This window comes from Piliocolobus tephrosceles, chromosome 7 (assembly GCF_002776525.5).
Source record: "Piliocolobus tephrosceles isolate RC106 chromosome 7, ASM277652v3, whole genome shotgun sequence".
NCBI classification, from domain to species: Eukaryota; Metazoa; Chordata; class Mammalia; order Primates; family Cercopithecidae; genus Piliocolobus; species Piliocolobus tephrosceles.
The window spans coordinates 68,552,311-68,578,469 of NC_045440.1; the positions used below are offsets into that span (position 1 = coordinate 68,552,311).

The 26,159-nt window shown below is 41.4% G+C and overlaps 1 protein-coding gene across 1 annotated transcript in view; it reads right to left on the reverse strand.

Annotated features, from left to right (window-relative positions):
- The window catches only part of CPA6 (carboxypeptidase A6), a 319,928-nt gene that overhangs the window by 93,621 nt on the left and 200,148 nt on the right, over window positions 1-26,159 (reverse strand). Inside the window, exons 3-4 of the mRNA XM_023222418.2 lie at window positions 7,153-7,277; window positions 780-894 (exon numbers count right to left, since the gene is read on the reverse strand). Coding sequence (XP_023078186.1) covers window positions 780-894; window positions 7,153-7,277 — 240 coding nt within the window. The remainder of the gene's footprint in view (window positions 1-779; window positions 895-7,152; window positions 7,278-26,159) is intronic.

A 26,159-nucleotide genomic window follows, 5' to 3' on the forward strand; every position in this document is an offset into this window, starting at 1 on the left:
AGAAATGGCCTGCCTTCATGGAACTTGTAGCTTATTAGGGGTGAAAGGCATTAATAAAATGATCACATAATTACATAATTAAAAACTATCACAGTTTTAAATTATGTAATTATGTGATCATTTTATTAATGCCTTTCCCTGTGCTACAGGGGCATGTAATTCACTAGGTGTTGGTGGAGGAGGGGTTTAAATCCAATATGGGAGAATAGGAACAGCTACCTTTTTGCTTAAGCTGAGATTTGCAGAACAACAAGCTGTCCAGGTGAATAGTAAAGGATGAGGCATGGTGGATGAGGTGGTTGTCAGTTCTCCAGGTAGGATAAAAATGCATGTTCAAAGGTGCAGAGGTGCCACAAATGAAGCTTTGCCTTTGAGAGGTCTCAACTTTGCAGAGGGTGCAAGTAAGGTCCACTCTACTCATCATTTTCTCAAACTCTGGTTAGCTTTACATTTCTTGACTTCTTAGTGGAGGCCACTATAGCTGTAATTATAGCAACATTTCCCCACTCTTTCATTGCACTTCCTACATCCTATGTAAAAGTGGTATGGGCAAAGCAGGTGAAATTAAAATTATTTTGATACTTCTTAGATACCATCAAAGACTTAATAGAAGAGATAAGGTGCCTGGGCCATTTAAAAGCTACACATATTCTTCACATAGTACCTTCTCTGTCTTTATGCTTCTCCCCCAGAAGCATAAAGCACATCATTTTCTCCCTTAGACCTAAATGATAAAGACGCCTCTGTAAAAAACCGAAAAAGCTCTTTTGATTACATACTTCTTCTAAGGAGTGATAAACTTCATAATTATATCCAGAGAGGGATCTTCGGTTTCTCTGGGTTTGCAAGTTGCTTCCCTTCTCTAGTGTTTTCTGAAGATCTTCTACGAGGATCCTGGATTTGGAACGACAGACATGATGAAAAGTAAATTGAGATATTGCAAAAATCAGGCAACATCCAAAGAAAATCATATGCATCTATGTAAAGAAAGACTGTGGTAATCAATATTTCTAAAAATACCAAATGTTGGGAAAATGTTATTTTTCAGGAAATGAAAACTGTTAAATACGTGGTGTAATGAATTTAAAGTGTAAAATTATAGGCAGATGTCCTCCAGTGACAGCAGTAGTAACAATAGCTGTTGATTCGCAGCCACAACAACCGAATGATGGCTACGAGCGCTTGGATTTACTGAGTACTACTTACCTACTAGCAGCCAGGCACTGTGCTATGTATTTTATGTACAAAATCGTAGTTAATAGCCCTATAGTCTATGTGGTAGATTCTCTTGTTATTGGTATTTTTAAAATGGGGAAACTGAGTCTCAAAAGGGTTAAGAACTCACCAATATCACTTTTCTGGTCAGTGCCGAGCCAGAATTTGAACTTGGAAGGTGAACCCAAATTCCAGTCTTGAGATTCTAGGTCCGGGGTCATTTCATGAACACTGAGCCTAGGCTTCTCTTCCGTGCCCTCACCACCTTCTTTTTCCTGCTGCTTCTTCCTGCGCACATCCCTTCCATCACCAAGAGACTGTGGTCACGTCACCACCCAGCACCCCTGACCCAAGACAGAGAGAAAAGGGAAAGGGGAAAAGAAGCTACAGTCCTCAAGAGGAAACTGAAGAAATACCCAGAGTTGGAAAAAGTGATTTCGCTACCTGCCAGTGTCAAGAATGCCAAGAGAAGAGAAGCTCAGCCAATTACAGTGAATGCATTTGGAAATTAAAGGCTGAGGCCAGGGCGGGAGATTCCAGGCTTTGTGGAACCAGCTCCAGGTGGAGTCATTAGTGTTCTTGATGTGACATGTGAGTTAGATAAATACAGACCTGTCTTCTCAATGCTCACCAGCCTCCACTAACTAGAGTTCCACACAGTAGCAAAGCACTTCAGTCATTTGCATTACTTAAAGATGTTAGAAAGCCTCCCAGTGATTTTACTGGGCCTGGCAGGTGGCTAAAAAGCTTTGCTTTCATAGTTTATTTTCCAAAAGAACTTGTTGTTTAATGGTTTAAGTGCTATTAAAGGAACATATAATGGCATCTTTAAATAACTTTCAAGGCTGAAAGTTATTTAAAGCCTTTAATATTAAGTTTTAAAAATTATATAAAAAATTATCTTGAATCACCTAAAGAAATATTTTCCATTCTATGAAGAAAGTAAATTAACTTAGGGTCATACCAGGTATAGGACATTCTTTTTCATTTACTTATTTGTTATTTATTGAGCACCTACTATGGACAAAGCACTTAATCAGGAATTGATCATTGGCTTACTTCTTTTTTTGTTTCTATTTTTGATTTTAAAATTGAAAACATTTTAGAAATCAAGGTAAGGTGAGGAGGCTCAAAGCTTGGTTAAGTCCCTGACGGCTGCTTGCAGTGGCTCAAAATGTGAGTGGGAGGTTGTTGTTGGTTTGAACACCATCTGTATTAGTGCTTTCTTTTTTACCCTCAAAGTAAGAAGTTACAGATGATTAGGCTTGTATGGGTTAAAGAATTTTACAATATTGCTAAGGTAAGTCTTCAGCCAAATGAACCTCCATGTCAGTTTTCTAACTTCCTTGTGTTAGGAGAGAATCTGGGATGGTCAAGAGGGATGCGAGTTTGACTAGGGCTGGGGTAGTTATAAATTGTCAACATATTCCAATACTGCAGAGAACCTTCAGGTATGTTTCCCTCACCAAGATCATCTATTATTTCTCCTGGCTACTTTTTTCGATCCCAAGAAACTAAGGAAAAAAAAAAAAAACGTAGATGGATTTGCCAAAAGCAGAAATCTATACTAGAATCTCCTTCTGAATTTCCAATTGTTAAATTCTGTGGTACTTTGTTACGGTGGCCCCAGCAAACCAACCTAGGTCTCTATTCAGTAACTTACATTGCACCCAAATGCAGGCCCTAGGAGATCAGCCTTAAATTAAAAAATAATTGTGACACTGGAGGTCAAGGCCCATTTTCCTTGTTAAGTAGTTGACTAGAAACTAGCACATCCATGACAAAGCTATGAAATGGGAGTCTCAGAATGGTCTTTGTAAACTGTTGTAGTTTCTTACCTCTTCACAGCCTGTGATGATTCCTACCCCAGTTGTGTATATTCCTGTAATGGTAACTAGAACTATTATAAACTTTCTGAGTGATGCCATTACTCAGTACAAAACCACCTCCTCAAAGTTTCCAGGGTGGGGAGGGACCCTCAAAAAATAGAATTTTTTTTTTTTTTTTTTTTTTTTGAGGAGTCTTGCTCTGTCACCCAGGCTGAAGTGCAGTGGTGTGAACTTGGCTCACTGCAACTCCACCTCCCAAGTTCAAGTGATTCTCATGTCTCAGCCTCCCGAGTAGCTGGAATTACAGCCACGCACCACCATGCCCGGCTAATTGTATTTTCAGTAGAGACTGGGTTTCACCATGTTGGCCAAGCTGGTCTTAAACTTCTGACCTTAGGTAATCCACCAGCTCAGCCTCCCAAAGTGCTGGGATTACAGGTGTGAACCACCACACCTGGCCAAAAAATAGAAATTTCATCACCAACTATAGGTATTTACTTTATAGAATGACCAAAATGTTTTATGGTAGAATGAATCATTTCTTAGAGGGGAATTGATCACCTAGGGGCCAGACACATGGAGTCACATTACCTCCACTTTAAAAATCACAATAGCTATACATTACGTATTCTTGTACAGAGTAAATGACAATCTTTTGAAAATACTCCAGGCTACAATACTAAAAGTCAATTAAAATGATCTCTACCTACTGGGCCCATGGAATTTAGTTGACTCATATGTTATTATCTTGGGACCAACGAAATGAATAATTCTAAATGACTGTTCTCCATGAAGAGGCAACTGATTTAAAACACTCATTTTTTAGACTTTATTCTCTGTGACATGAAGTGTGATATTTTATTCTATATCAGTTCCACATGACCTATATTTAATGACAGGAAATAGAGACTTGTTAAACTAACTGGTATATTCTTTTCTACTGAATAGTAATTAATGAAGCATGTGAGTGGTTACTGAGCACCTATAGATATAATTGCCAAGCTGTTTCCTGTCAGGCATTCAGAGAATCAGAGTAGGCCTTCAAAGCTAGAGCAATGACTAAAATGTGTCCAGTATGAACAATAGTTTTATACACAGCTGTGATTCTATTCTAGAAACACAGATAAAATACCTTTCTGTAAAAAGCATATCAGGACTTTAATAAAGCTGTAAATATCCTTCTGGCAGGGCAGTCTCTGTGTGGACCAGAGATGTCCCTGCCATTTGGCACCTCTTGGCTCAGCCCTCCAGAGAGCCTGGGCCCTCACTGTTAACTCACAGAGCCATCAGCCCACCCTACGTCCCAGGCCCTCCCAGACCCCCAAACTCTGTGCCAGTTTTGACAGTACAACAACTTGCTAAAAAGTTTGGGTAGGTGTAGTAGTCACTTACATTCATGCCTCTCAACCCCAAAATCTTAGGATTCCCAGCAAAGCGTAAGTGACTCCTTTCCTCTCTGTCTCATCTCATTAAGTCACCACACTGCACTTCTCCTAGATCTTCCCCTGACGTCTCTTCTCTTCTCTACCTGCTTTTCCCTGTGCCCGCTGGAGTCTCCCTTCCTTTGTAAATTAACTTCCTACCTTCTCTAGCCTCTTCAGGGAACTCTTTTTTTCTCATCAGACATTTGACTCTTTAAAGGATACACATTCTTTTGTGGCTTTCTATTCCCAGTCTCCCTCTCCACCTGCCTACCGTGGGGTAGAAGGGAGGAAGGTCAGCATATTCTCCTGTATGCCACGAATCTTCTGGCTTCCAGGGAATGCTCATCCTCTCTGTAACATCATGTCACTTCTTGCTGCTTTCCTCGAACTCTTGGCTCTGCCTTGATGTTCCTGCCCCAGAAGTACATTTTCTCCCTCCTCCTCTAATCTTGCCATCAGCCAAGGAGATTCAAGATAATTCTCTGGTGATTTAGGCCACCTGTTCTTGACTGCACCAGCCTCAAAGATATCCACGCAACACTCCCCTTCAATAATCTCTATGGCTACCCTGTGGATCTTGTCACCAGCCATATACATTCTACCCTAGGACTCTGAGCATCCAACTACTCACATTTTGTCAGAACTTCTTTCCTTCCCATTTGTTTCCCTCAGTAACACTACATTGTTTTCAATACAAAGACCTTAATATCTTCCCTGATTCTTCCATTTGGTCCCCTTATCCCTCCTAGATGCTCCTGCCTTCCAATCCATATTAGACCCAGGGATGAATACTTGAACTAGTATCTCACTAAGGACCTTAACTTTCTTGCCACCCTGACCTTTCCATGGTCCTATCCAACAGAACTTCCACTCTGTATCAGTGTTACAATCTCTCTTCTCTGCAACAACCACTTCTCTTTGTTCATACCCCAATTTTTCTTTTGGTAATACCCTTTAACCCCTCTTTCCTTACTTTCAGTAGATAATTTTGCTTCTTCATTCATCCAGAAAATTTAGCCATTGGCTGTAATCTTTTTTGACGTGTCCACTTTCCTCTCTACAATCTTAAGTAGATCCAACACATTTATCTCTTTAGTTTTAGAAAATGAGGTATCCTTCCTGCTGTTCAGACACTTTTCTTTCTGCACATTCTCTCTGGCATCATTGATGTCTTCCTCCCTACAGGCTCTTCCTTCAGCCTATAAATACATCAAGACTTCCCCCCTACACAAAAAAATCCCAAATCTACCAGGTAGGCATCAGCAATGCATCTCTTCCCAGTCACTTCTCATTCTCTGCTTCTCTTATTCTAACTGCTAAGAACAGGAATAGACTCTGCTGCTGTGTGTTCTCACTTCCTGTTCACATCTGTGTCTTCTAGTGCAAACATTCTAATCCACCTTTAGAGTCATCAATGTTCTTTCTATTGCCAGATCCAAAGGAAACTGGTTGGTCCTTTACTTGCTGGATATCACTGCAGCACTTGGTACTCTGGACCCATCTCTTTCTTTAAAGTCTTGCTTTTCTTCTTCAACTCCTCTGACTGTCTTCCACTTGCTCTTTTCTTTTTTTTTTTGAGACAGGGTCTCACTCTGTTGCCCAGGTTGGAGTACAGTGGTGCGATCTCAGCTCACTGCAACCTCTGCCTCCTGGGTTCAAGTGATTCTTCTGCTCAGCCCCCCGAGTAGCTGGGATTACAGGCGTGCACCACCATGCCTGGCTAATTTTTGTATTTTTAGCAGAGACAGGGTTTCACCATGTTGGTCAGGCTGGTCTTGAACTCCTGACCTCAGGTGATCCGACTGCCTCAGCCTCCCAAAGTCTGGGATTACAGGTGTCAGCCACTGCACCCGGCCCCACCTGCTCTTTTCTTACTCCTCTAACCATTTTTTTTTAAAAAAAACTAACCCTCAAAATATCTAAATCTGTTCAAGTTTGTCTACTCAGTTACCCAAGCTAGAAAACTTGGAGTCATCCTTTCACTTCTTCCTTTCCTACTTACCATCCAACATGAGGAGAGTCTGCTGTGACATATTTTTTTAATGCTCTCATGATCCTACTACTCTGGTCCTACTCAGAGCCTCACTCCCTCTTCTCTGGACTAGTGTTTCTTATCCCCTCCACCCGACCCCACTGGCATGCACCTCCTTTGCAATGGGGCAGCACCACCCACAAGACAAGGTCTGAGCTGCTGCCCCTGCACATAAGATTTCCACCATTGGAGCTCCCTGTTTCTCCAGCATCATTTCTTTCTGCCCTTTGACTTGCACTTCATACACTAACCACTCCGCACTCATATGCTGCTTCTTCCTTTGCTTGTGTGGTCCCCTCTGCCTCTGCCTGGCTGGCATAGCTCCTGCAGAAAGCCTTTTCCACTCCTGCCTTCTCGTCCACTCTCTAGGCCTTGCTAGGCTGCTCTCCTTTCTTCGTAGAAAAATGTCTGTTGTTTCACTGATCACTTAGTGGTAACAGTGAAGAGTGAAATGAAAGGTCCACGTGGTTGCTCCCATCCCCCATTGGACTAATAAGCTCTTCAAGGTGAATATATTCACGTCAGTTTTCCCCATATGAAAAATTGTACCAAACACACGGTCATAAGCACTGGATAAATAACCTACATATAACTACCATTTGGTTCAGTTTAGTACAAACAAATTTTATAGCAAGTGAAAAGGAATGCTTACTTGTACTGGATGTTGGCTTCCTGTAAGAAGGCTAACAGGGCTCGGGAACCGTTTTGGGGGATATGGACATCAGTAACTGTTCCCTCTGATACATAGGAGATACTGCTGGGCTGCCACAGGTCCACCTGTAGTGCAGGAACCAACCTATAATTCATGTCCAACTTAGTGGGGGAAAATCTGTGTCACGATGTCAAACACATTCTTTTGTTTGCATATGATAACCAAACATATTTTGGAATTACACTTAACGCTTTCATCATCAGGGTAAAACTATTTTATCTTGAATTTGAGTTTCCAAATTATATCATATCCATATAGAATTTGATCATAATTGGCAATTAATAGTTTGAAGACCAATATATTAAAGCTACAAGGTAAAAATGAGATAAAATAGTTTTAGGTATAATTTTGATATTGTTTTAAAATTATTTGCCATGCAAATACTTGAAAAACTACAAGAAAAAAAGATATAAATCACCCTTCATCCTACCACACAAAAACACTATGATAGCTGGGGAGTATTTGGTAATTTCAAATGGAACGTTCTCTCATTCTTGGTCTTTTTCTTTTCTTTCTTTTTTCTCTTTTTTTTTTTTTGAGACGGAGTCTTTCTCTGTCACCAAGGCTGGAGTGCAGTGGCATGATCTCAGTTCCCCACAATCTCCGCCTCCCGGGTTTAAGCGATTCTCTTGCCTCAGCTTCCCAAGTAGCTGGGATTATAGGTGCATGCCACCAGGTCCAGCTAATTTTTGTATTTTTCTTTTTCTTTTTTGTTTTTTAGTAGAGACAGGGTTTCATCATATTGGCCAGGCTTGTCTTGAACTCCTGACCTCAAGTGATCCGCCTTCCTTGGCCTCCCGAAGTGCTGGGATTAAACACGTGAGCCACGGCGCCCCACCTAGATGGAACATTCTCTAGATGCCTATTCTTCCTCCGACACATGCCTTTCTCCAATTCCTACTGAGCCTTCACTTGTCAACATAAACATCCCTTTTCAAGGAAGACTTGGCTCCTAGGGTAGGTCTCCTTGTCGTAGCTCTTAGAGAACCTGGTGCTTCTTTCATGATGTAACTTCCTCTTGCCAGAAAGTAAACTCTGGGAGGGTGAAGGGTTTGCCTATTTGGTTGCCACCCATCCTGGAACAGTGCCTTACGTAAATTAGCCACTCAGTATTTGTTGCATGAGTGTAGACCTCCCCCTATGTAGTAATTCACTACATGTTCAGTATTTTGCAGGAAAGCAGAAGCCACATCTGTTTCCTTACTATAGTGTCCCCAGTGCCTTAGCCAGTGCTCTGTGCCTGGTAGGAGCTTGGCCTTCATCAAAGGCATGATGGAACACAGATGGAAGGGAGGAAAGCCCTATCTCTGCAGGAGCTTGGAGCATCATTTCTAATTAGGCACAGTTTGTCTTCACAGTCCTGCCTCTGTCTACCCCTGACTGCTCTGGGCCTCCCTCTTCCTGCATCTCCAGTCTTGGAGGATGCTGCAGGGCCTTGATCTCTGCTAAGCCCTTATCTGATAAGGTTTAGTTACTTTATCTTCACGTAAGTGTCAGTGCCTGCATTCTGTGAGGAACTCTAGAAGATCAAAAATACTTTGTGACTCAGGAAAATAAACCTCTAATGATACAATTTAGTCTGGAACAGGGTAGAGAGGCTTTTATTTTGGGGACAAAGAGTCTACCTGTTTTCTTTCATGCAGCTTACTCCTCCACTGGCTTGCAAGGGCAAATCTGACTCAGCTAACATGCCAGTCCAACAATCAGTGCACAACAGAAGTGTGAGGCTGGAAGGGATGCTGAGAGGTCATTCAATCCATCTGTCAGCCCTTGGGCAAGGACACATCTAGGACTGCACCAAACTGTCCCCAGTAGGTGTGTCTAAACCAAATCTTGTAAGTCTCCAAATAGAGGAGAGTCGACAATATCCTCATTGAACTCATTCACATTTAACAAGATTGTCAGACATTTTTCTTAATTCCTTCGATTGCAGCATAGTTTCTTTTTTTTTTTTTTTTTGGTATTCTGTTCTTCAGTGAGGAATAGCTGGTTTCTTGCCTTTATAAGAAAAAGCATGTTGGTATCTTTCACTTTTCTTTATATATTAGATTTTCTAATCCTTTAGAAGATTGAATCTTTGGGACTTGCCTCTAAACCCATCACAGAGACAGATTTTTGATATTAAGGATAACAGTTTGCTGCCACCCCTTAATGCCAGTGGATATGAGGAAATTGTGCTGTATTCAGAGGATAGAGAGGCACAGGTAGCTAAAATAATATGAATTACCACTCTGGAGATGAGTCTGTAAGTGCTATTTTCTGGGGGTCCATGCTGAAATAAGAATCCTCATCCCACAGAAGAGAGCAGCTTCTCCACAGGAAAGTTCCGTGAAACAGACCCTACAGCAAAGCTTAGAGAAGGCTTCCTGGGAAACCTTCTCAGAAAGTGTGCTTAGAAATGTGCTCAGAAAGCTGTTGGCCTAGAGGACAACTGATAAAAAAGAACTTGCAAAATCAGGAATTCTATTTTGGTGTGATATTATGAAAGTAAATGAAAATGAATTATTAGTTTTTCTCCAATAATATTTTAAAGAAATGGTATCTGAATAAGCAGCATGGATATTTCAGTTGAGGTGGTGGCAGGCAGGTGCCTATAGAAGACATATGGGACAGTAATTACCATCTGAGATTTATAATGTTTCATCTACTTTATAGAAATCTCTAATCTTTTCAGTAACACTTTGAGGAGGAATTAATTGTAGATACATTTAATGAAGGAGAAGATTCAGGTTCATAGAGGCTAAGTCATTTCCCCAAGGTTGCACAGGTACATAATGGCTGATACAGGACAGGCTTAACAGCAGTGCCCCTAATTTACTGACCCGGTTCTTGTCTTCAGGATCTTCCGAGAATATGCCAGAAAAATAAACATCTTCCAACTTCCCGATCTAGCATTTGGGGAGGTCTGGTCAGTAGGTCTCACATTCTGGTCTTTCCTGTGGGGTTATTTGTCCTGTAAATTCATATGCAGGTATTTCAAGGTTCCAATCAGCCCCCTGTGTGTAGGTTCCTATCAATCATTTCCTTAGGGCCTGATCACATCTGGATGAGATAGTTAGTAGTTCTGAACTGCAAAGCTGTGTGATTCTGGGCTACAACATAACAAAAGTATCAAGAACCTTATCAGGGTGGTCCAAGGCTGTTTGCCAACCATTCCAGGTCTTTGCTGCAAGCAGCCACCTGATACTCCACAGGAAAGGATACTCCCCTTTGTACAGCCTTCTGGCCTAGGAACCTGGTGACTGTTCCCATGTGTTCCTTTCCTCACATGATTACTAGTCGCATATATACAGACATGTTTAAGAGGCCGAGGTATTTCAGTGTCATGCTCAATCTGACAGCCATAGGCTGGAATTCTAGCTCTGGCAGCATCGGCTGTGTGACTTACGGGAGGCTTTTAACATTTCTGAGCCTCAGTATCCTCATGTGTACTGTGAAGATAATCTTAAAAACATACCCAACAGACTTTCTTGGAGGATTAATTGGAATCATAGAAGCAAAATAGCAGAGGGTCTGTCACATAGTAGGAGCTCAAAAGACAACCAGTGTTAATTATTATTGCTATTTGAAAAGCATATGAACAGAAGGACTAGTTGGAATAAGGACAGAGTTCAACTTTGTGTGGTTAAGGTGAAGAACATGGTGAGATTGTGTCCCTACTCAGAGATTAAAACCTAGAGATGGCTTTAAGGGTGTGGGGGCAGGAAGCAATAAATAAATGAAAAATATAAACAACGCAGGAATGTTTCCTAGCACAAAGTCAAATGCCTGAATTGGAAGCCACTATAGTGGTGGTAAATTCCATAGGCCCTGGAATCTGACTCCCTAGGATCTGATATAGTCTCCCATTTAGTCTCTGTGTGATTTTGGGCAGGTTTGTCAACTTTCTGGGCCTTGCTTTCTTCTTTGGTAAATTGAAGGTGATAATTATATCTTCCTTATTGGTCAATATTTAATAATGTTAGTAGTGATAGCAGCAGGAGACAGACATATTCCTAGGCAGACAGGGATAGGTACCTGGTGAAACCCGACCTTCATGCCAAAGACAGCCTAAAGCCTGAAAACTGAGCTGCCAGTTCTGGGCGGACTCCATGAGCTGAGTGAGAACTTCCTTGATACCTTTTTAGCTAATTAAATGGTGCTTTTTTCAGGCCCGCCCATGGACCAATCAGCATGATTGATCCCCCATTCTGAGCCCATATAAACGCTGGACTCAGTCTCACAGATGGCTACCCATTTTCAGGCCCCCTCTCACACAGTGGGCTACCCACTTCGGGTCCCCTCTGGTGTTTGGAGTTTCCTGTGGCTCAACAAAATTTTTCTCTGCCTTGCTCACTCTCCAGTGTCTGTGTACCTCATTCCTCTTAGTTGTGGGACAAGAAGCTGGAACCCACCAAACTACTGTAACACGTGCTCCTGCTCACTGAGCTACAGGAGTGAGAAAAAACTGCTGGCTGTTACATGCCCCCATTCACCAAGTTGCATGCACAGGACTGAACAAGCTGTGACATGCCTCCCTTCTCTGAACTGCGAGGCGGTGGGAATGAACGAGCTGTGACACACTCCCATTCACCAAGCTACCAATGGAAGGAAAAAGAGAAAGCCCCCATTTCTTGTGGGCTCAGACCTTGGGACTCCCTGGGTGACAGCTGTTAACACCCGTGGGGCTTTGCAGTTGCTGGCATCTCCCAGTTTTTGGGTGCCACTGCATTCCTGTCATCCAGATGCTGGCACCCAAGGTGGAAGCCTGCTGCAACATGCCTGGTCCAGACGTGGGCTGTGGCGGATGCAGCGGGTGGGCACGGGATCCAGGCTGGGGGACAAGCTGAGCGTAACCTATTGGGCTGAGTGGGTGGAGTGGGCCTGGCGGCCTGAGACCTCGGGCAGAGGTCATAGTGGCTGCAGAGATTTCTGGCTGACAAAGTGGCACCAAAGGAATCCTATGATAGTGGTAGTTATTTTTGTTACTATTATCACGGAGATTAGAGAGATTATAGAAAACACAGCGATTAGGAGTGTGAATTCTATAGCCAGGCAGCCTGGGTTTGAATCCCAGTTCTGCCACTTGTAGGCTGTTTGACTGCAGGCAATCTACTTAGCTCTCAGCACTTCAGTTTCCTCATTTATGAAATGGGACTATAAATAGCATATTTTAAATATATTTGTTAGGCTTAAATGAATACATACACACGAAGTACTTAAAATAGTCCTGATGGGCTGGCTGTGTTAGCTCACACCTGTAATCCCAGCACTTTGGGAGGCCAAGGTGGATGGAACACGAGGTCAGCAGATCGAGACCATCCTGGCTAACACAATGAAACTCTGTCTGTACTAAAAATACAAAAAAATTAGCCGAGTATGGTGGCTGGTGCCTGTAGTCCCAGCTATTCGGGAGGCTGAGGCAGGAGAATGGCATGAACCTGGGAGGTAGGGCTTGCAGTGAGCTGAGATGGCGCCACTGCACTCCAGACTAGGGGACAGAGCGAGACTCCATCTCAAAAAAAAAAAGAGTCCTGGTGACTTGGAGCATTCACTAAATGATAAATAATTCAAAATTCAAAAAATTTTTCTTTGCAATGAAAAGAAGTCATAATTCCCCTGAGCACCAATGTCACGGCTCTTTCTGGTTCTTGTGCTGTGCTTGCTTATTGGCCTGGCCTACTTCTGAGAAGCACCTGCCTATCTTTTAGTCCAGAGCTAATTACACACCTGGTTCAGGTAGCACGGGATGGGGGCTCTCAGTGTCCTCCAGCAGCTTCAGTGTTGAGTCCTATACGTGGATGTGGGAAGATGCAAAAGGTGCTCTGTAAACTTGGTAACAGATGGCTGGCTTCCTAGCTGCCCAAAATAGCACAGAGGCGGACTTTCCTGCTCTATATTTATTCTCATTTTTTGTTGGTTTGGCAAAGGGTTAGGCAGGGCACTTATGTGCCATGTCATAGGATTCTGAGTAAGAAAACTTCATATCAAGTTTGTCTTTGACTAGTGTTTTACATAATCATACCAATGCAATATTAGTTTACACAAAATCTTATTATCCTGCAAAGTACCTTATTTACTCTTAAAATTATTTTGTGTCTGCACCCATTTAGCTTTCTTGGATGATCTTTTAGGATCTTTTGCTATGGATTCTTGGAGAGCTTCTCTGCCCTCCAAGGTTGGGTCAAGGTATGCTTGTTGTCTGCTTTCATAGAATTTTTTTTTCACAGTCCACAACTTTTAATTATGTCTTATTTGCATGAGTAATTGTTATGAGTTTCCTAGGGGCTGCCATAACAAATCGCAAAAGACGGGGATGGTTTAAAACAATATAAATCTATTCTCTCACAGTTTTAGAGTCCAGAAGTCCAAAATCAAGTTGTTGGCCAGGCTGTGCTTTCCCAGAGGCTCCAGGGGCGATTTCTCACTAGCTGTTTCTAGCTTCTGGTGGCTCTAGGCATTCCTTGGCTTGTGGCCACATCACTCCAATTTATGTCTCCATCTTCACATGGTCTTCTCTTCTGTGTCTTCTCCTCTTCTGTCACTTGCCAAGGATGACCTTATCTCCAGATTCTTAAGTACATTTGAAAATATTTTTTTTTTTTTTTTTTTTTTTTTGCAAATTAGGTCACATTCACAGGTCTTGAATGTGAGTAGGACACAGACATGTCTTTTTTGAGGACACTATTCAACCTACTACAATTGTCATGTTAATATTTGTTTCCCCCATTCTCTGTGACAGTATGGACTGATATATTTTCTTTAAATATATCCTCTCCCCAAGATTTCTCTAGAGCATTTCTAGATTCTGAATCCTACTTCTCCTTACCAGGGAACTGACAAGGTAGTCCATTTGAATTTCGTCTACTCATCCCATTTCTCAACTTACATGTCCTTAAGTTTGAATTTTTATTGCATTTAGATATAATCCTAGACTATACTGCTTCATAGGTCACAGTACTGTACTATCTTCTAAGGACTGCAACAGCCACTGTAGTCATACAGTTAAAAAAAATGCTTATTTTTCACCATATTATTTTTCCTTGCTCTACTTATTGTGCCTGGAATTGGTGGGTTCTTGCTCTCACTGACTTCAAGAACCAAGCTGCGGACCCTTGCAGTGAGTGTTACAGTACTGAAAGATGGTGTGTCCGGAGTTTGTTCCTTCAGATATCCAGATGTGTCTGCAGTTTCTTCCTTCAGGGTGGGTTCGTGGTCTTGCTGACTTCAGGAGTGAAGCTACAGACCCTCGCGGTGTTACAGCTCCTAAAAGCAGTGCATCTGGACTTGTTCATTCTTCCTGGTGGGTTCGTGGTGTTGCTGGCTTCAGGAGTGAAGCTGCAGACCTTTGCTGTCAGTGTTACAGCTCATAAAGGCCGTGTGGACCCAAAGAGTGAACAGCAGCAAAATCTATTGCAAAGAGGAAAAGAACAGACTCCACACTACAGACGGGGACCTGAGCGGGTGGAGCTGGTTAGCGCGGGCAGCCTGCATTTATTCCCTTATCTGACCCCACTCACATCCTGCTGATTGGTCCATTTTACAGAGAGCTGATTGGCCCATTTTACAGAGAGCTGATTGGTCCGTTTTGACAGAGTGCTGATTGGTGCCTTTACAATCCTTTAGCTAGACACAGAGTGCTAGACGGAAGAGTTCTCCAAGTCCCCACTATGTTAGCTAAATACAGAATACTGATTGGTATATTTACAAACCTTGAGCTAGACACAGGGTGCTGATTGCTGTATTTACAATCCTTTAGCTAGACATAAAAGTTCTCCAAGTCCCCACTAGACTCAGGAGCCCAGCTGGCTTCACCTAATGGATCCCGCACTGAGGCTGCAGGTGGAGCTGCCCTGCACACCTCAGCCCTTGGGTGGTAGATGGGACCTGGCGCCATGGCGCAGGGAGCAGCGCCCGTCGGGGAGGCTCGGGCCACCCAGGAGCCCACCGCTGAGGGAGGGCTCAGACGTGGCGGGCTGCAGGTCCCCAGCCCTGCCCCGCAGGGAGGCAGCTGAGGCCCCGCGAAATTTGAGCACAGTGCATGCGGGTGGGCAGTGCTGGGGAACCCGGAGTAACCTCTGCAGCTGCTGGCCCAGGTGGTAAACCCTTCACTGCCCTGGGCCTGTGGTGCCGGCAGTCCGCTTTGAGTGTGGGGCCGGCCAAGCCCGCTCCTGTGGGAACTGGTGCTGGCCTGTGAGCACTGCGCGCAGCCCCCGTTCCCACCCGCACCTCTCCCTCCACACCTCCCCACAGGCAGAGGGAGCTGGCTCCAGCCTTTGCCAGCCCAGAGAGGGGCTCCCACTGTGCAGTGGCGTGAAGGGCTCCTCAAGCGCTGCCAGAGTGGAAGCCGAGGCCGAGGAGGCGCTGAGAGTGAGGGCTGTTAGCACATTGTCACCTCTCATTTTGACTTGCCAACATTTCAAATATTGGTGGGCTGCTGACAGGGAAACTTGGCCAAAAATTATGGTCTTCTGTGAACCAAAGGTTCAGGTTAGGTTGTTGAAATTCTGGGACTAATTTTACTTAGGCCCATCTTTTCTTTCCAACCACAGAAGTAATTTGCAAATCACTTTCCTAAAGCATAGCCCCAATAATTCCAACAAAAGACCCTGGAAATTTAGGCAAACTAAAGCTCTGTTTTGTCATTAAAGAAAAATGAAAATATTTCAACTAACAACTAACTAGGCATTGAAATTATAAAAATTTGGTGGGGGGCCCAACAGTGAAATAAAATTAGATCAGTCCAAATGAAAGCATTGCTTAAGAATATAAATTTCAATATAATAGAAATTAATGCCACCAGCCTGAGTACTAGTTATAAGTCAAGCATTATTCCTACAGCATTAGTAAAGGTAGAAGTTCTGGTAAAACTCTCTTTTGGTGCCCATTTTCCCCTTAATTCTCTTCAAGGCTGAATGTTGATTGCCATAATGGGATAGTATCTCTCATTTATCAAAACAAAGCACACGTGTTGGAAAAGAAAAAGACTCTTAACATTTCTCTGAACTACTAATTGATACATCACCAATCTGAAATGATTGCTGAAGCCCATCAATCAAAGACTGTCAAGACAGGTCATTATCTTAAGTGAAACATCTCAAACAGAAAGTTAAATATTGCATGTTCTTGCTTATAAGTGGGAGCTAAATAATGTGTACACAGAACGTAGTGTGTGAAATAACAGACATTGGAAACCCAGAAAGGCAGAGGGGTGGTGGGGTGAGGCATGAGAAATTACTTAATGGGTACAATGTATATTATTTGGGTGAAGGTAACACTGAAAGTCCAGATTTCACCACAATGCAATATATCCATGTAACAAAACCGTAATTGTATCCCTTAAATTTATGCGACCCCCCTCCCCGTCGCCTTGCTCATTAGCTTGTTGCAACGAGTGGGGACAACACAGCAGGGGAAACAACAGACAATCTCAGTAAGAGAGACTTAGAAAGGACTTATTATGGAATTTGAATTTGTGAAGGGTTTAAGGAACTGAGGTTTTTCTGTGGACTGAATGCTGTGAGGAAGGAGAGTAATTTTGTCATTTGATATTTTAATACTTTTATCTAGAAGGTAGGAGAAACAAAATGGGTCTAAAACCATAATTGATAAAGAAGCAGTGGTCACTGACATTAGCCGGAAAAGGGGTAAGCTTAGTGATTTTTCTGAAATAGACAATGTCTTTTTTCTTTCTTGGTCTGTGTTTAGACATGATCACAATGGTCTTGTTCTTATCTTATTTCATGGTGAACATAGGGTGGCCCTGTCTAATGTTGGTGTCCTGTGAAATGGTTTATGTTCAACAGAGGAACATTATAGTCTTGCTGTGGGAGCTGGGCTGCCTCCTAGGAGCACCAAAGTTCAGGTGTTAATGCCAGGCTGGCTCTTCCTTTTTTCAGGGTAACCACCATTCTCCTGAGGCTGTGTGACAATTAATGGTATGACAGGATGGGTGGGAACTCCCAGCACTATCAGGCCAGGTGGTTGGGAGGTGATTTAGGGGCTACGGGAGGAAGATGCAGGCCTGTGCTGGTCCACCCAGGAGAAATTACGGACCCAAAGACCCCTGACTTTGGCACCCTGCATCTTTCTGTAGCATCAACACACCACTACCCTTTTCATATAAAAGAGCCAATACCACCTTACTTCCTGCCCTCTAAGTGAACATTAGATGACTTATAAGTACTAACGAAAGGTTTCTGACTCCTACGTTAGAGGTTTTGAGAACTTAGCAACCCCTCAGGAAACCTATTAGATAAGGGAAAAAATAGTTCACTATGTTTTGCTAGTTTAAAATAATCCTCTACCTGAAATTCGAGTTAGTATTTTCAGCCTGGCTCCGAGGTAGAATAGATGGAAATAATCAGAGATCACCTGGCATGACCCATTAAGAAGTACATTGGAAGACAAGAGCCCCTGGGCTGTATCTCATCAAGTAACAGAGATTTTCCTCTACTCTCTTTTGATGACTTATAATCTTAACACTGATGACCTCTCCGTGATATTTGATCACTACATTCAGAAGTATTCCATTTGGTGTTCTTAACAACAGTATGATATTACATTTACACTTAAAAATTCTGGCCCTTTTCTGGGGTCTAATATTTGATGAAATGAAAACCTGAATTACTTTAGGTTTTGTTACGCATTTCCTCTTTCAGCTGTCAGCTTAAGAATTCTTCTGTGAATTAACCAAAAAAATCAAATAAAGCTCATCTTTGGTTTAGTGAAAAAATATTCCCAACTTGGGAAACAAAAGACATGGTTTCTTCCTGGTCCTATGTAAACATTGATATGTCACATCTCAGAGCCTTAATTTTCTTAATTACAAATAAAGGGGTTGAACTACATGATTCCCATGTACCCCTTAAACTCTATAATCATGCTAGACTCAATGTGCTTTTCTGAGTATAAAAGTTTACATTTCCCTTGGAAAATATTTCTCAAGTTCACCCATATTTTTCTGCCTACTTTGAAGGTCGGAAAAAAGACTCTTAATAATATAGCGCCAGAATCATCATTCAGTGATCAGTTATATTAAACCAGATAACTATTCCATTTTTAAAAAGTTAATTTCAACCCCTTTGCTGAAAGCACTTTTTCATAACAGCTAAGAAGATGAAATGGAAATCAGTACATTGTTTTTTCTTCCATTTTCCTTCACATTAATTGTCAGCTGATGTGAAAAGCCAGTGAAGAATCCCCAGGGTGGAGGGCTGGCTGATCAAGCCGCTGAATCATCACTCTGTGAACGTGCGGAGGATCTGGAGATGACTCTGTCTCTCAGCTGTCTGAGAGAACAGGCTGACTTCCAAAAGTCGCAGCTTTGGTAACTCCCCCACCTCCCCCAACAAGCTTTTATTCACTGTTTACTGAAAGCCTGAAGAACTTCAGCCATTGAGCTGAGTGCTGAGGGTACAACAGTGAGCAAGACAGCTCTGTCCTCAAGGACTAAGCAGATATGGCGTGCAGTGTGTTAATCTACAGAGAGGACACACTACTGTTCAGATGTATTTTGAGAGGTAGTTTGGGACACCTTCCCAGGAGAGGCGTTGCCTATACATATTACCAAATGATGAGCAGGAGTTGGCCAGGCAAAGGTGAAGGGAGTGGGAGTGAGAGGCTTCCAAGCAGAGGCTGGTTGGGTCAGGGATAGAAGGGAGGAGAGAGAGAATGGACTAGGAGTGTTGGCATTTACCTGAGCCCTGTGATCATAAAAGACAAAGGCAGTTAAATGAATTCCACTGCTCCATTGTGTCCCAGAAATGGCTTTCTTCAGGGGGCCATCATTTCCCCTAGGACTCAGGAAAGACTGCTGATTCCTCCCTTGTTTTCCTATGACCAGTCTAGACACAGACCCTCCAAATTCCCATTCTTTGCCTCATAAACCAATCTGGATAATACTACCATGACTTGATCAAACTTGAGTTAAGCTCCTCTCTTTCCTCCACATCCCTAAACTTTTACCCATCCTCAGCCTGAGCTGGCATTTCAGCCTCTCTGTAATGCCCTATCCTGAGTGTCAGCTGACCTCAGGGTAAAACATTTTCTGATCCACTGTCCAATAAAACCACCACCACTTGTTCATCCCACTTCACGACACCTGGCACTTTTTCTTTTTCTTTTTTTGAGATGGAGTCTTGCTGTGTCGCCTAGGCTAGAGTGCAGTGGCATGATCTTGGCTCACTGCAGACTCTGCCCCCCAGGTTCAAGCAATTCTCCTGCATCTGCCTCCCCAGTAGCTGGGATTACAGGTGTCCGCCACCGCGCCTGGCTAATTTTTGTATTTTTTAGTAGAGACAGGGTTTCACCATCTTGGCCAGGCTGGTCTCGAACTCCTGACCTCATGATCCACCCACCTCAGCCTCCCAAAGTGCTGGGATTACAGGCATGAGCCACTGCACCTGGCCGACACCTGGCACTTTCTAGCTTTATTATTCTTCCCTATTAAAGTCACTTTTCTGCCAGATCTTTAAGATATGTAGATCTTAAGTCTGGCCTGTTCTGCCAAGGACAGGAGAGACTATTGAAAAGTCTAAGGAGAGACTGTTGAAAAGGATTATTGCAAGAGAGGGGAATAGTCTTTCCCCACTCTTGCAATAATCCTTTTCAACAGTCTCTCCTTACATAAGTCCAGATTTGTTTTTTATTTGACACTACAAGAGCATGCTCATGATTTGGAGAGTTGTTAAGTACAGAAGTTCTTTTAACCAACTTCTACTTAATGGATCCCAACTTGATGTTCTTATCTATTGACAAAACTTCCTATTTAAAAAAAAATGCTGGAATAAGGAGAATGCCTCTTGCTCCAAAATAACAAGGAGACCTCAAAAGAGAAATGCTCACTTTATCTTTGATGAAACAAGCTGTAGACCTGAGCAATAAAATATAAAGATAAAAAGCAAATAGGAGAATGAGTAACAACTTGGTTGATCAGAGAGAGTTTAAACCTAACCAGGTAGCGATGAAAGGTGGGATATCAAAGAAAAGCAAGTTGATTAGCTTCACAGAAGCCCTACACAGGCTCAGGAATCAGTATCACTGAGGAGTATGGAAGGTAATAAGAAAACAAAGAGACAATATGAAAATCTGAGTAAAGACTCTAAATTGTCTATGTACCAACCCCACTCTTAGATAATGGTCACTCCAATATCCCCAGAGAAATATATTTTCTGGAGAAATTAAAACAGAGGGATTTTCAAGTAGTGACACAGGACACAGAAGAGGCTGGGATCTATTGGATAGAAAATAAGTAGGTCAGGTGAAAACGAACACACTGATTAGCTATTTTTCTCACCTAAAGCAAGGACATGAAAGCCAGGGATATACACTCCAGGTAGGAAACTGGAGAAAACAACACCCCCCAAAGAAGAAAAATAACTCAATAGTGTCACAGGGGTGGCCCAATGATCCAATCATAACCCACGAAGTCCACTCTTTGGCAAGTTCCAGCCATGTATGCCAGTCTTCCTATCGGCTTTTCAATGCCCAACTCTACTGTGAATGGGCAGTTGAGGCTCACCAGACATTTCCTAGAATCTTCCAACCAGACACAGGCACCAGAAAACAGAAAAGAGTTTTGTAGAAATAGACATAATGCAGGCTGGAGAGCAGAAGATGATTTTTAAAGAAACTGTAATTAATAAGCACAATTGATGTTTCTCAGGTAAGAGAGGATATATTCAAGAAAGAAGAGCAGAATGCCCTAATAAAGGAACAATTAGAAAATTTAAAACAGCAGAAATTTAAAATCCATAGAATAATTGGAAAACAAAGTTGAGGACATTTCCCAGAGAGTAGAACTAAATGGTAAAAAGACAGGAAATAGAGGAAAAGAGGTGTGCAGTCCAACATCTGATAAATTGAAAAAATCATACAGATAGAACAGAAAAAGAAGAGAGAACATTATCAGAAAATTAATACAAGAAAAATTTTGGGAACTGAAGAACATGAATTTCCAAATTGAAAGGGGCTGCTGAATTCACAATGAATGAAAATAGACCCACACCAAATTACATCATCATAAAATTTCAGAGGAGAAATGATAAACCAGTCCTGGGATTTACATTTCTAGCAATACAGAGAACTAGATAACTGGAACACTCTCCCACTCTAATATAGCTAGAAAATGCTGAATGAAATAAAACAAACACCCCTTTGACAGTAGAGTGGAGTGCCCAGAAATACAAGGAAATCCCCAGGAGTCTGAAATAAACAAAATGCCACTGAAAGCTGTAAGCATGTGAGGTGATATGATGGCAGTCCTGGTTAAAAGTTGTAGATGTCTATCATAACCACACAAGGAACAGGATCAAGATTTTGGGCCCAAAGTTGGTAGTTGGAACTGCCATTCTAGCATAAAACTAAAACCTTCAAAGGGCAATAGCCTCAGCTAAAGATTGGGGATGGAAAAAAAGTCTACACACCAGGAAAATTTGATAAGGATGCAATTTGTAGTAATAAATGCAAATGCAAAACCTCTCCAGATAGAGAAAGATACACCCTCAAGCCAGGGTGCTCATAGTTCTTATATCTCACCTTGCAAAAGAAGAGTTCGTGATAAAAAAAAATTACAAAACACATGAGCATTCAAGCCACTATATGCGAAAGCTAACAGATTCAACACATAGCAGGATTATAAACCTGAGATTTTTCAGATACTAGTTTTATGGTATCTTAAAAAATTGCTAGAGGAAGTTTCCAAAACAAAAAGGAAATGAGGACATCTTGGAATAGTTGAAGATATCTTGATGTGGTTTTCAATGTATGTAGATAAAATATTGAAGACAATTATATTATCAACAGGGGAAGGGTAAAGGGACTTAAAGGGATGTAAGATATCTACAAAGCAGAAAAGAAAAAAACATCAAAAAGAAATAAGGAAATATATCAGTAAGCACAGTAAATAAACAGGGATTACATTCTCTAGGTAAAATAACACGTATGTTGAATAAAAATATCCTCTTACATGCCGGTTACCAGAGACACATAAAACTAGAATGGCTGAAAATGAAATAATGAAAAAATATAAATCATTCAAATACTAAAGGAAAAAGCTGCTGCAGCTATATTAATAGCAGCAAAATGTTAGGACAAAGCCATTTTTAAGAATAATATAGCAGTATATATCACTATATACAGTGAACATATATGAATATAAATGTATTCATATATACATATGTATGCACCTGTGTACATTTACATACACTGATAAACCATTCCATTTACCAGGAAGATATAAATACTAATAATCTGAACACATCCAACCTTGATACAACAGCATCAAAATATATATGGCAAAACTGATAATATCATAAGGATTGTAAATGATAAATATTCAATTACATCTCAATAACTGAAAGTCTTAACAGACTTTCTTTCTTCCCAAGCATACGTAGAATGCTTACAAAAATTGACCCAATATGAGGTTACAAAACAAGCTTCAACAAATGTCAGAGAATTGATGTCAAATGATCTTTGATTATGATGTAATTAAATTTAGAAATCAATGACTATCTATATTTAGAAATTAAAAACAGACTTTTAAATAACTTGCAGATCAAAGGAGTCAGTGTAGAGAAATTAGACCCAGATCAAAATGAAATGTAACATTTCAAAGAGAGACATTCCTGACCTTAAATGCTCATGTTGCAAAATGGTAAATATGAAAACTTGATGAGTTATATATGTCTAAACCAAGAAATTAGAAAAAGAACAACTACCAAAAAGTAATAAGAACAAAGAAGTAGAAGGCAAGTCATAATGAAGATGAGAGGATAAATTGATGAAATAGAAAACAAAAGTATTAGTATAGACCAACCAAACAAAAAAATTGGTTTTTGAAGTATATTTAAAATAGAAAAATTGTTAGCAAATCTGCTTAAGGACAAAAGAATGAAGATTCAAATGACCAATGTTAGCAATGAGAAAGTGACATAAATGTAGATTCATCAAATAAAAGAAAAATAGAGAATACCATAAATGACCTTAAGCCAATGTAATTGAAAACTTAAATGACCAGGTGCAATGGCTCACGTCTGTAGTCCCAACAATTTGGGAGGCTGAGGCAGGCAATTGCTTGAGCCCAGGAGTTTGAGACTAGCCTGGGAAACATGGCAAAACCCTATCTCTACAAAACAAAAAATACAAAAATTAGCCAGGCTTGGTGGCAAGTATCTATAGACCCTGCTACTTGGGAGGCTGAGAGGTGGGAGGATCGCTTGTCCTTGGGAGTTCAAGGCTGCAGTGAGCACTCTAGCCTGGGCAACAGACCAAGACCCTGTGTCAACAAGCAAACAAATAACACAAAATGTAAATGAAAGGAATAATTTCCTAGGAAAACATAATTGACCAAAATATAACCTACAAAATTGGCCGTCATTATATTAGTACTTTACTGTACTCCTTCCAATATCTGGTGGTTGCCAAATGGGTATCATAAAATTCACCTTTTATTGCTCTTTTTATTTCTAAATTTCATGAGTGAAGAAAGATGGGCATTGATTAGAACAAGGCATGGGACATTTGAAAGTTTTTGAGGCTAAGTACAATAAACCTAGTAGGTGTTTTAGACGTATACTTGTAAATATAAGTGCCAGCCTTCTTGAATGCTCTTTCTAACCAAACAATGACTTATTCCAGGCTCACTAGGGGTGGGGCATTGTATAGGTAAGATTTTCCTTTAGGAAGTAATAAAATGGTCCTTTGTTACTCTTATTTCTAGTTTAACTGGAAGAAAAACAATTCAATCATGGAATGTAGCACATCTGGAATGGGACAGCAGAGGGACCTTTTGACCTCACAATCTCACCTCCACCTCTATATCCTGGAGTCAGATCATCATCTGCCTGACAAGGAAAGATGTGTGTGGCAGTAAGAAGGGAAGAATGAGGATGACTGGACACACTCAAAGGCAAGTACAGTTATTTTAGATTGATAATTGTTAACTGTTAAGAGATTAAAAATTCCCATATGTTCAGCTGATTAAGATTTTTATATAACAAAGAATATTCATTCTTGATGCTATAGCCTGATTGGCATGACTGTACCTCCTGATAGTATGAGAAAGTTATAAACAAATAACTAATGAATGAGTGAATTTCTAAATGAATTCAGGCACTATAGTTTGGATATCAGCTGTCCTATCATCTCCCAGTTGGTACAGTATCCACACAGATAGCCTCTACTTTTTACTGGTACCTACTCTGATTGCAGAACTAAGTTTATTGCACAAGCATTAGTGAGCAATATAGACTTTACTATACAGTAAAAGATTTATAAGGAGAAAAGTAGGGCATTTATGTTGCACTCTTCATGGCAAACAAACCTCTTTCAATAGTGTTCTTCTCCCAAATCCCTCTTCTGCTCCCTGATCTTTCTGGGATTTTTCCCAGGGAACCTCAACTCCTCACTATTTTCCTAAGTAGAATGTTTCCCTTCTTACTCTGAAGCACTGGCCAAGGGTACCAAAGCCTGAAGGGTTTTACTTTGTCTTAAAGAAGTTTATCAGTCTTTTCTGCACCAAATGGGTCTCATCCTATGTAGGGCAAGCCACAGTAGGACAATGATGTGGTTGACGAAAAGGTGCCAATAGGTAAAGACAACACAGTTCTTAAATGGTAAGGAATTCAGGTTTCTCTGGGCAGAGATGGCTATAGGGACCAGAAGACAACAGAGCATGCTTTCTGCTGGATACTGAAGCTTGTAGATTCCCCGGTGTTCCTCTTGGAATGGAAAGCTGCCAATGACATCAGATGCACAGAGTGAAGGTCCTGCCAGGCTCAAGGACCTTGCACATAGGTGTTCTTCAGGGATCTCATGGGTAAGGGGGATATTTTAAAAAATAATGAACATGTCATGGACACTGTCCAATCATAGCACATGCTGGCCATGGCCTGGAATAGGGTTGTGGAAGCCCCTTGTGTTCTGGGCTTTTAGCTCTTGGTGGGAGAGCTCAGAGAAGGGATCAAGGTGGCAGGGCCAGTGGCTAATCACCATCCAATAGGCAAGCAGTTTAGTATTTATGAAACTATTCTAGTTGTACAGGTATATGTAGGTTTAAAGTACATATACAATTCTTTTCCTGACACCTCCGAACTGTTGTAGATTGGTTATCAACCTACCTATATCCAATATGTGAATAACCTGTACTTTCCTGAATGTTCACTCATAGAATAGATGCACATTGAAGGTTAATGTCTCGTGTGTAATATCCTTTGGCAGTATCAGGCAGTGCTTGTCTAAGTCTATTCTTGCACTGCCTTCCCCTTATCCAGTGCCTGTTATGAGGTTGTATCAGATAATTAGTAGCACATGCTTTGAAAATTTTTTTAAATTATACTTTAAGTTCTAAGATACATGTGCAGAATGTGCAGGTTTGTTACACAGGTATACACGTGCCATGGTGGTTTGCTGCACCCATCAACCCGTCATCTACATTAGATATTTCTCCAAATGCTGTCCCTCCCATTGCCCCCCTCACCCCCCACAGTCCCTGGTGATGTTCCCTGCCCTGTGCCCATATGCTTTCCTTATTCAACTCCCACTTATGAGAACATGTGGTGTTTGGTTTTCTGCTCCTGCATTAGATTGCTGAGAATGATGGTTTCCAGCTTCATCTCCCTGCAAAGGACATGAACTCATTCTTTTTCATGGCTGCATAGTACTCCATGGTGTATATGTGCCATACTTGCTTTATCCAGTCTATCATTGGTGGGCATTTGGGTTGATTGGGTTGCTATTGGGAATAGTGCTGCAATAAACATAGGTGTGCATGTGTCTTTATAGTAGAATGATTTATAATCCTTTGGGTATATACCCAGTAATGGGATTGCTGGGTCAAATGGTATTTCTGGTTCTAGATCCTTGAGGAATCACCACACTGTCTTTCACTATGATTGAACTAATTTACACTTCCACCAACAGTGTAAAAGCGTTTCTATTTCTCCACATTCTCTCCAGCATCTGTT